This window comes from Thermobia domestica, chromosome 13 (assembly GCF_964235325.1).
Source record: "Thermobia domestica chromosome 13, izTheDome1.hap1.1, whole genome shotgun sequence".
Lineage (NCBI taxonomy): Eukaryota > Metazoa > Arthropoda > Insecta > Zygentoma > Lepismatidae > Thermobia > Thermobia domestica.
Genome location: NC_137466.1, coordinates 96,231,033 through 96,243,284, shown reverse-complemented (window position 1 = coordinate 96,243,284; position 12,252 = coordinate 96,231,033). Strand labels below are relative to the sequence as shown.

General features: G+C 38.4%; 1 protein-coding gene across 3 annotated transcripts in view; it reads left to right on the top strand.

Moving 5' to 3' along the window:
• LOC145668364 (uncharacterized) overlaps positions 1-12,252 on the top strand; it is a 70,314-nt gene that overhangs the window by 32,255 nt on the left and 25,807 nt on the right. For 2 of the 3 annotated variants that reach the window (XM_081736137.1, XM_081736136.1), the window contains exons 3-5: positions 2,114-2,264; positions 5,360-5,525; positions 11,900-12,016. In XM_081736137.1, coding sequence (XP_081592263.1) covers positions 2,114-2,264; positions 5,360-5,525; positions 11,900-12,016 — 434 coding nt within the window. The remainder of the gene's footprint in view (positions 1-2,113; positions 2,265-5,359; positions 5,526-11,899; positions 12,017-12,252) is intronic. The other variant, XM_081736138.1, reaches the window with a different exon arrangement.

Sequence of the window (12,252 nt, the reverse complement as noted above, 5' to 3'; positions counted from 1 at the left end):
ACGTCACCCGCAAGTTTCATCATGATCCGGCTATTCATCGATTATTTACGTACTAAAATCCCAGTCAACCTTAAATGACCCTTGTGTGTGTATATAGCTCTTAAAGTCTAAGATATTCCACAAAAGAATTATTCACACTATGTAGACCACGCGTTCCAGATTCTAAGATAACTGAACCATCATGTATATCTTCCCGCAAAAATTTAACGTTTGGTCCATCCATGGAGACGTGCAAAAGACGTCTTAAGTCAAAAGACTGAAGCTTTACTTTGAACGCAACTAATAAGTCTCGACTCTCGAATAACCTAAGAACGATGATCTAAAGTACTTACTAACAACTGCTCTTCCTTGTTACCCCAAAATCTAACTATAGAGTCCATTTGTTAGGTTCAGCTTATTTTATTTCAGCTTTCATCAAATGAAATACTAAAACAAACACTATTAGTTGCATCTCTCATTTTTTCAACAAATAATGTGCTGTACCATAAACGATACAATATGCCATTTTTGACCTCCCAATTGCGATCTGCTTGACAATGTTACTGACAGGACACATAATGGGGAAAATATTCGGTATTTGCCCAGTTGCAGAAAGTAACGAATGAACATAAACTTACTGCAAGCACCATAATATTTCTGCCTTCGTTGCTTTCTTTTGTAATATTATCAATGCAGAACTCTTCCGTGCATGACAGTCGTTGGATGTTTGGATCTGAGTGAGACTTATTCGGTATGGTTTTATGAATTATAGTTTACGTAGAATACGTCATAATGTTGAGTGAAATTTCAAATTCCCTGAATCCAGCAGGAATCGATTTCTTCGCTAGCCCGTTAGTAGGTTTGAACGAATTGCTCCACAACATCTTGACATTGAATATGTACCATTGCTTTTGCCTTTGCAAATGCACTCCTTTCCTTAAATTGTGCCTACCACCTTCTAATGGAATTGTCAGACTGTGCATTTTCCCCATAACCCGTACGAAAATGTAATTGCAGAACTGTACCTGTTCAGTATTCAAGAAAACGAAAAGACTTTTCACTAACATCAGGTATGCTGCGAAGCTACGACCTAGCGGCAGGAATCTGGAAACAATTTCGAAACAAATGACGAATATTAGATTACACGTACATATGTTTTCGTTAACTCGGTGAATCAAGCAGATCCAGTACAGCAATGACAAAACCCCGACAATAATTTTTAGAAACCCTATATCTATGAATCACACAATTTACAGTATTTGTGTTCTTCGTTTCCTGATATTCGAATTTAAATTTCTAATAAGGAAGTCGTAATCTATTGTAGATACTATTTGAGAGCAGCTTAGGTGTGAATATGATTATTGTCATTTCAGTTTTATAATATTCCATTTTTATTGTTGAAATTAGTTTGTTTGCTTAGTTGATGTAGTGCATTTTATGAGATCAACTTAGAGGAAGACCGCTATATAAATTATGTGTAGTTGTGGTGTCGATATGTTCAGAGATGTTCTAATATTAATAGAACTTGATGGTAGTTTGATGGTAGGCATTTTGTCTATATTTCTGAGCTTGCAATGATTTAATTCGAACATGGGCTCTGCATTGCTTTTTCCTATTCGTTGATGGAATGCTTCCACTTGTCAGTATCCATAGATTGGTATTAGTATATGTCTCTTATATGGCAAAGAGATTGTTTTATGGACTGGGAAATCAAGGCAAGAAGAGAAGTTGTCCACAAACAGTATTGCTGGAATTCCACGAATGAAGCGTAAAATCTGGAAGTGGAAAATAATGTAATTAAAATTATAACCAATGAAATTTCAAAATGGCCGCCATGAAAAAATGTAATGTGATATGTTAACAGCCACAAATAGCTTACAATGGAAAGGATGAGAATTCCATGTTTAAGCTTAAAGTCCATAAAACTGCACCTTCATAAAATCACATATTTTGCAAATCCCTTCTTTCTGTAAGCACTGGTAGTGTACAAATACAACCATCGTGCCTATACAAATCAAAAGCACCTGCTTTTACCTACTTCTAATAAATGAAGTTAATAAAATAAAAATAAAAATTAATAACGGTGGTGAATTACTGTATATGACAATACCCTGGTACTTTCTTCACAATATAGCTTTACTTATCTACGAAGAAATTCAGTCAACCCTGTTCCAGTTATAAGGCAGAATTTGCAGCTGCAACAACAGGCTTCTGCTAAAAACAGACGTTTGGCTCAGCAGATGGAACGAAGGCCAGCTGTAAGAGCAGCGCTGAAGTTGAAAAAGGTAAGTCTGTTAAGTTTTGTTTCCTCCTATGAGAAACAGTAGTGGTTACTGTTTTCTTGATAGGGAATCATTCTCATACGATTTACCAAGGTACGGAAAATGTGGCAGTAACTACTTACGTTAGGTAGTGACAGGAAATATTTGCGAATTTGAGTTTTTCTTTCGAAATGTCTGAGAAAGATATCTTTTACTCTGCAGAACTGTTTGTTTCTCTGCCTAGCGTGCAGATCACTATATGCAAATCAGAGTTATGGAAGATGATTGAGTCTTCAAGTCTTACCCAGTATGGTTGATTTGTTTCATACAGTCTTCCCGAAAATATGTGCTCTCCATAAATACGTGTAACAGCGGCGTAGTCAGGATTTTGAAATTGGGGGGGACTTCGATCATCCCCATATAAGTCAGTATCTTCGCGAAAAAGCCCTGTTTGATTTCGAATTCGACTGTCACTCATTGCTTCGAAGGACAAATTCCTGCTGCTTGTTTTGAGAGAACTGTTTCTAAGCGAAAAATCAGCGATTCCAAATCTGATGCTGCAGAAGTAGAGGTGGTGGCGTGAATAGCGTGAGGCAAAGACTGGAATGATGCTGAACACAAGAGCTGATTTGGAATGAGATGAGTGGTGCAGCACCGAATCTTCCCAGGACTGAGAATCTTGGTGAATATGAATGCATGAATTCTTGCATCCTGTGGAACACAGATGAAGAATTGAAGATTTTCGCAGTGAAAAACAAAAGTGTGATGGAGCTGTGCGGTGTACATGATACCCAATTCGATTGAGGCTTTTGCATCGTTGTATGATGATTCTAGGTTTGAAGAAGCAGGTCAAGATGACCTTGATTGCTGAGCTTGCTTGTATGGATAGTTGTAGTACTTGTTACAGCTATACCCGCCCGATTCTTTGATACAATCCACTAGTCAATTTGGTGAGATCTTTGGAGCAGTTAAGGCACAATCTTTTGACAGGTGATTCTATTTTGACTAATTGTGAAACTTGCCCAATTAGAAAACTTTCAAACGAAGACTTGGTTAGTGGATTCATTAAAGAAACTTGAACATCTACTAACCTATGCAAACAAATGTAAACAAGTTGCTTTTTCAAAACATTTATGCACACAAATGTAAAAAAAACTGATTTTACAAATTAGAGCAACGAACCTCTCTCATTGAAGGTATAGCACTAACTGAACGCAGCGTTGCTTTGATCCACCTTGGCGTACACTGTCAAGCAAGCATCGCAAAGGACATGTGCTGCCCTGGCTACGAAGGCGGAAATGCCCTACCCACTAGTTCAGTGGCTGGCACGCGCGCCTTTGGTATCAGGGGTCCCGGGTTCGATTCTCGGTGGGAGAGCATATGGAAAGGGTGGTTCGGATTCCACTTTATACTGTAAATTCACCTCTCATATAGCGTCGCTGCTGAAAGCGGTAAACCATCATCAGTCAGTCAGTCAATGAACGAAGATGGAAATATGACTAGATTTTTGTAATTATGTGGCAGCAATTTCACATGGTGAAGAATATCGTCTGACTGTTTTCACTCTGTTCCTGAAGTTTGCTTGAAACAAGTTGCATGTCATAGGCAAGCGCTTGAACGGTTCTATACTATAATTTTTCTCTAGTCTACCTTTTTCTTTCGAGATGTCTAACTTTGAACAAATATTTGACCCATCACCTATGCCGATATCTCGGCTTAGCGCTATCCTCTGTAAATGCTTGTCATGTATGCTAAATGCGGTTGCATACTGATCTTTTTCCTATATTGATTTCATTCCTAAAACCTTCAGTTTCTCTAAATCACCAATGAGCCCCTTACCTTTGCTGCGCTTTTTGACCAACTTCTGGGGGTTAGGGCCAAAATAACAGTACCTCTAGGTAGGGCTTGACGAGTACTTCCCATTACACCCATTGGTCAGCGTCTTATTTTCTGGGACCCTTGCAAGTGGAACTGTGAATAAACCCCTTTCACCTGTTGAACTTATAACTGCAACGGGTAGATAACATAATATTCCACAAAACTTCTCTGAAGAAATAATCTGTTCCTTAAGTCCTTCAGATTAGAAAAAAGTCAAATGTAACTTTTTCTCAGTTTTCTAACTAAGATTAATAGGTGAATATTATCATCTATCTTTTACTGATGAGTAAGGGACTTCTTATTTCAAGAAGATTCCTATTATGTGTTATATATATATATATATATATATATATATATATATATATATATAGCAATTAAAATATGGCTGTGTAAAGTTTTTTTTTAACGTAATTTTTAACTTCCAAGATTTGTGCTCACAGTCAAATATCAAAGTTGAAATTTTCATTGTAGTTTTCTCATATAGATATACTTTTTTTTTTTTAATCTCCTACTAGATTTATTAAACTTTAAATTTTGCAAAAATTACAACATTTTAAAAGTAATAAAAATTGTATTAAGCACATATCAGTAGTTGCTTTAGCTATAATGAGTATAGTACCACATACAATTATAATCTTAAAAATAGCATCTTGAATATTCACCTCTTCTTTAAAAACTTCAGCTCTAAAAAGTGGGATTTGTTAATGCGTATTTCGATACGAAATTTGGGGAGTAATTTTCACCTATTGGGGTTCCTTTAAGGTTTTTCATATTAATAGACAAGATTAAAAATCAGAAAGTACTGAAGAAAGTAGTGTTTGTTACAATGCTTTTGAATAATTCAGTGCTAGAATATACTGTAAAAGTTTTTGCTATCGTCCGCAAAGTTGCCAATTGGCACGCGGTACTCAAAAAAAATGACTGGCACTCGTAAACGGCTTGGCATTGAAAGTAAAATTAAAAAAAAAAAAAGTTTTGTGCTGCCAATGAACATAGTAATAGTATAAAATAAAAATAATTTTAAAGCAACCCTCATAAATTAGTTTGTGCCATGTCGTATAGTCAGTGTTGAAAAGCAATATTTCAAACTCAGTCCATCAATGAACGATTGTTCTTTACTTATGTGTCATGATTCCAGATATTAATTCAAAAATATCAGTACATGTTGTGTAAAGTACAATAGGTTTTGAATGTGTAAAGTAGAATAGACTCTGAAGATACTTTCTGTTGTTTGATTGCAGAAGAGTGTCCGCCAGCGACTAGGACAGTTAAACGTGAAGGATCGACTGACACTAAACCGGGGTCGTTTTGGTCGTCTTCGAGGCCGAGGCCAACCGCAAGGAAGACGTGGTGGTGGAGGATTAGGAGCTCGGAGACGAGGAGGAAGAAGAGGAGCAGGAGGATTAAGTTAGTTTAATATTTCTCATTAGAGATGATCCACATATTCTGCGACACGGTAACAAAGCAATACATGCGATATATATATACTTAACACAGATCGATATCAAAATAATGGGAACACCTGGAAAAAATTCAACTTAACCTGAAAAACGGCGTGAGACTATTATTAGCCTACATCGTGGAATGTAGCATGTAAGTCATGAATGGTTTCCAAGGAAATATTGCACAACTTCTTATGCATGTGTAATTCAGTTCCATCAGCAGAGATGGAAGAGGATATCTGCTCTGGAGTCCGCTCCGGAGTTCCGTAATGTTGAGGTCTGCGGATTGGTCAGGCCAGAGGTGGTTTTGTAGTTCACTGCACTGTTCGTGAAACTACGTCTGAGTAGTGTCAACAGTATGAATTGATGTATTGTCCTCTTGGAAAATTGTCATTAGGCGGAAACATTTGGATCATAGGATGGACGGGATCACCTAAAATATCCACGTAATTGCTGACAGTAATGCGTCCTGTGAGTGTCCAAGTCTCTTGGAATACCTGAAAGTTATTTCCCGAGCCGCTATGGTTCAGGACATGTGCATAAATCAACATGGTCTGTAGTGGAAATACTGTAAAAGATGACTCATTGAACCATATTGCCCATTTCTGATCATTGACGATTCTCTTTAGATGATCTCGGCATCATTTTGTTTACGCTAAAGCGTTGTTGGCGGCGAAAACAGTTTTGATACTGCCCCATTCTCTCTACAATCATCCCCAGTGCTCAGTGATCTGTCTCGTAGATTTTCTCTTCTGTGCATTAATACTCTTCGCCAATGTTTTGCCAGAAGCTCTGTAGTTCATCACAGTCCTGGACGTTTCCTCACGACTCACCTAATACATTGGTCACATCAGAAATAGTTGCGCACCCACAATTTGACTTTTTTATAACACTGGTTTCCCATTTTGCTTCAAAATAGTCTGCTCATTTTATCACACGTTTCCATTCTACCCCACCTGATGTACTACAGGCCATCATCTAACTTCCCTGACAAAGACCAGGCGCTGTACACGCATCCTGAATGTTACCACCTTATACATCTTACATGTTGCTAACTACAAGTGTTTCCATTATTTTCATACCCATATGTAAATGTAGTCTAGAAGTTCTGGTTTACATATCGATAGTTGCTATCCAGAAGCAAGTATGAGCGTGTTTTTTTTTTTTTAACAGATATTGGCTATAGTTATACATAAGCGTTGATAAAAATGTCCGCAACTGGTAGTCACAGGTTTGTAGATGCGATAATCGGTCGTCAATGACGGTACGCACCACTTTGTAAGGAAACTTCTAATTCTAGCACGAGATCATCCTTCAGGGACCTCGCCTCCCCAATTTGGGGACAAGGGATTGAGGTTGGTCATTCGTTACCCGCTATGAAGTCGAAATACTGTCGAATCCATGACTTTGCCTTATGGGTCGGAGCTGAATTCTGTTAGAAGACTCAATGGCTATGGAGATAGAGAGATTCAAGTGCAGGTGTTAGAATCCACACTGGTAGTACATAATTTCATTCTAGTTTCACAGAAGTGGACCTTTGGGACTCTGATACGCAACCCCCTACCGCATCATCATCGCAGCTGGATGTTGCATTGTTGGACTCTGGTGGTATCGAAGGATTTTACTGGACACTTTTGCATACCCTATATCATTATGGACGTTTAAGGACTCCTAAACGATTTATTTTTCTCTTACATAAACAATAAATTGTCCGCTGAAGAATTTGCTGTGCGCTTATGATCCTGTTTCGCCTATCTGCAAAATTAGGAAATGTTTTTTGCTGCGTTTGCAGGCACGAACTCTTACATTTTCACGTAATATCCAGAACTTGTTCCGTGAATGCAGTCTAATTTCTGTTATCATAATTTTCTTTTGCAGTGGATTTCGTGGTAGCAGAGTGCTTATATTTCTGGTAGCCAGGAGAGTGCTTAGAGTGCGTGGATTATCCCTAACAGTGGACACTTGCTTGTATCTATAGTCTGGCAGACGAACACACAGATAATTACAAGTAGTTGCAGGAAATTCAATATTTCGCTCGAGTCCTATCTGCCATATGTAGACCCCACCGGTTTTCATTTCTCGTTTGCACTCTATTCTATCTGAAACAAACAGGGTCGGTTAAAGTATTGAAACATCAAACCATCATATTCAAAACTTCCTCCATCTAACATTTTTCATTTTGGGAGCGTCTACCTTACTACTTACTGTGACGTGAAATTTGAATCAATAATTTCGTTATGCACTGAAATTCTAATGTGTGAAAATTGTGTCGTCGTCTTCGTGAAAATCTCAGCAGATACGCTTCAAATGTTGGACTATTTCATTATAACGTCCATTCTTCATGCTTCTTAATATGCTCTTAAAACTGTTCAATTAGGCAGGGAGGCGCTTCAGTACGCACCATACAGTCCGAACCCGGCTCTTTCATTTTCTCTTGAAGGAACCCATAGGTAATCAGTAATTCATTGAACTGAAGAACTGAATTTCTTTATCTACAGGTAGTTATAACTAGCAAAATAAGACATACTAAACTAGTGCCATGCTGGTAGAAATGTCTGTAGTGTCTCGGCGCTTATGTTGAGAAAAGATGTGTAGTTTCTTTATGTACATGTTCTAGTGTGTGTATATACAGATAGTGATCAGAAAAATTGAAACACCTGTAGTTGGCAACACGTCAGATGTATGGGTTGGCAGTAGTGACGTGGCGCCTGCAGCGCCGGACCGCTGGTGGTGGTGTGTTAGGTCGGTCTCCATACTACGTCAGGCGCAATGGAACAGCAGTGTCCAGTGGCTGCAGCAGACGGAGGTAGTGTAAAATGGGAGACCTCTCAGATTTTCAAAGAGGGCAAATTGTTGGTGCGCGGTTATGTGGAGTGAGTGTAACGGCAGTGGCTACTGTGTTAGGTTGTCGCGTGGGACAGTGTCGAAGGTGATGACGGCCTACACAACACACGGGAAAACCACATCGGGGAAGCGGAACAGTGGGCGGAAGAAAATCATGAGTGACAGGTCACGCCGGGTATTAAAGTGCATTGTCACGCAGAACCGTCGTGCCACTGCGGAGCAAGTGACGGAGGAACTCAATCAGCACCTCCTCCACCCCGTTTCGACAGTCACAGTCCGCCGCGAATTACATGACATGAACTTACGGGGTCGTGTTGCACGGCCAAACCGCTCATCAGGGACCATAACGCTTTCGCACGCCGCAAATGGTGCCGCGACCATGCAACTTGGACGGTTGAGGACTGGAAAGGTGTGATATGGTCGGATGAATCATCCTTCACCCTATTCCCAACCACGGGCCGTGTTGTGTTTGTGTGGAGAACGCCCAAAGAAGCTTATGATCTACGGTGTCTCCGCCCAACTGTGCAACATGGCGGCGGCTCGATGATGCTGTGGGCCGCCATATGGTTTTCATTGGGTCCTGTGGTCACACTTAAGCGGACGAATCACTGCCAACGATTATGTCGCAATTTTAGGAGACCACTTGCATCCTATGGTCCGGATGTTGTTCCCGGACAATGACGCCATCTTCCAAGATGATAATGCACCCATTCACACAGCTGGCGTTGTTGCAGCGTGGTTTGAGGAACATCGGGATGAAGTTCAACACCTCCCCTGGCCCGCCCAATCCCCAGATCTCAACATAATTGAACATCTGTGATCCGTCTTGGAAACACGACTCCGGCGACGATTTCCACCTCCATCCTCTCTCACAGAACTGGCCGATGCCCTGCACGAGGAATGGTGTAAAATTCCACTTGCTACCATTCACGACCTCTATGCCTCCATCCCACGTCTCATCAAGGCTGTTCTGAAGGCCCGACACCATATTAATCTGGTAAGTTGCAATTTCGTTCATGTGTTTCCATTTTTCTGATCACCATCTGTATATATATACAAAATTGTGGCTATAAATAGAAAATTGGATAGAGTGAGGTCGCAAATTTGTATCATTAACTGTACTAGTATTGCAATAGAATGTTGATACAAAAACATGAGATCATGAGATACAAAATCACAAGAAACAGATATAATGATGGCATTTTGAACCTCAATCAGAACTGGCTGTTTAAACCAAGATAACTTTTTAAATGTAAAATAGAAAATTTTGATCCGGATTCGAAGTGTGTGCAGGTAAATAAATTTAGTTTAAAACCTTTTTCCTTTCTTTTCTAAAATTGCTCCTTTGCTTTAAAAATCACATTGAGAAAAAGTTAAAGGACATTAATTTTACAAACGTTAAATACTGTGTTAACTAAATCCTGATTGCTTAATGAACTCTCAAAATTTTTAACTTCACATTAGACCGGAAGACGAATCTTAAAATGGAATGTACTAATCTTTTTATTTAGGTTCCATATTATGCAAGGAAACTCTTTTGTTTTAAACGTTTTACCGGAAGTGTTTCGTGTTTTTGAAGTATCTTGCGAAGTGTGACGAGAACGGCTTTACGTAAAGGATTGATTATGAATATCATCTTAAGGACAAAGGAGACATTATTGAAAAGACACTCCAAAGCAGTGGGTCATATTTTGATGTATACATTCCAAATCTTGAAGCAAAAGCCACTATATTCCATTTTTTAAATATAACTTTTGAATCACTTTCGTTGTATGGCGGAAGTTCGAAATTTCAGTAGATGGTAGAGAAGTTAGGATTAGTTAGCGTAATATTGTAAATGCAGAATTTTCCCTAATAAAATGTATAAGATCATAAAGAACAGATAGCCAAAAGTGATGTGTACGTTTTAATTCTTATGCGTGTTATGTATATTCTTATAAGTTACTATGTATTTATTTATTTATTCATTCATTTATTGGTATCTCTGTTTCAATTCTAAGGACAAAAAGAGCATGCAAGTATCCAAAGGCTGAGCTCGATGTATTTTCAAGAGTCATTGACTTTTCAGTAGGCAATCAGACCCGATTCGACCTCAATATAAGCTTAATCTTCGAAACAACAAAGTACGTCTTCTATTTTCAGTGTCATTTAGTCTTTAGGTCAACACATTCCTTGAAATCACATTACCACAGAACCAGTGTAATTATAATTTTCCCAGCACTAACATTTGTACTAGTTGAAAGGATTTGAGAAAGAACGCGATTGAATGCGTCCAGAAACCTATAAAATTTCCTCTTGAAGACGAGTGTCGCAATTTAATGGCAGTTCACAGTTCAACTTAGTGACTCGGATGGTAAGTTTTAATTCCGTAATTAGAAGTATGTTAGCGCAAACATCAAGTGATGCAGACTATCTACACTAGATGTTAAAAAAATAACACTAAGTGCATTAACATCGTAGATTTTGGTGTCTTAAGGACAGTTAACTGAAAAATCGAATCTAGGTCCTTTGCTTCATAGACATCACAACTCCAGTAAGAACAAATTTCCAGACTTGATCATAAGAAGATAGAGGATTGGAGTTACTCGAGTAACTGCCTAGAAAGGTGAGTGTACAAGACGGACCCAAAGTGAGGACAGAAAACATTCGTCTACCGCAGTTGAAGCATTTATCTGAAGTGCGTTTTTGTGCAAAGTAGCTGAACTCAAAAACTTCAATATCGAGGACATTCAGAACACGCAGACCAGATACGTGAGTACTGTCAATACTTTAGTTTTCTAATTGTGGCTACCGCAGTTGCATAACAACTACGGTAATGTTGACATTAAGACCAATTTCGAAGATTAAGCAATTATTCCATGTCATTAAAAAAAGTTCATTTTTATGTTAGGTTACAATCATAGTTTAAAACAAATCTTCATATACATCGTATCAATCTTAATTATTTGGTATGTTTCAAAAGTACAAGTAACTTTGATCATTTTTGACACAATTTAACCTTTAATCTTCAATCAGTAACTTCGGTTTCTCTTAGCTATTGACAGTTCGACAGAAAGAACTCGAATCGGAACTGATTGATGTGCCTAATTGGATGCAGTTAAGTCATTTTACAATATTTAATATTTTGATAAAATTCTTGTCCTTCAACTCTAGTATTGGTGAGTGATGCTCTATGCATTTAGCGCATTTTAAATTGTATTTTAAATGCCATTTTTAAGTTTAAAAAAAAAGAAATTTTAAAAAGTTGAAACAAAGGTTTATTTAGTGCGTATTTCAAATCTGCATCAGAATTTTCCACTTAACGAGACTCGACTTCCAGTGTAGACAGATCAATCCTGTCGGTTTCCCATTATATTTTCAGCATATGGAGTTCTATGTAAGATGTTTTCGTTTCAAGATTCTGTTCTCGAAGACGTAATGCGAATTAACGGCCTGACTCCTGATCATATTTTATGTAAAATAATTAGCTAATTTGTGGCTGTTTTTATTTAACAGGCAGAAGCCAAAGTATGGCCTCCCTTAACAGGAGTGAAGGTTTATCCAAAAAATTTAGAGGAAATCAGAGGAGGCAGTTCGGAAACGTATCTTCCAACAGAGGCTTGAGATCCAGAGGTGAGCGATTGTGGATATTCATTATGAGTACGTGTACAGAAGGCCCATCGTGATGTATGCGAATGATTTTTACAACATGCTAAAATGCTCATGTGCGAGCTCCAGTGAAGTATTGCGCATAGCACGTTTGTTTTTATCTCACCCTAGAATAATCTGTACGGAAGTTCTTATAGAAGTCAAATAACGCAAATATTGATCAAATAAAGAATGGCCCTTTTCTGTACACAGATGTATGA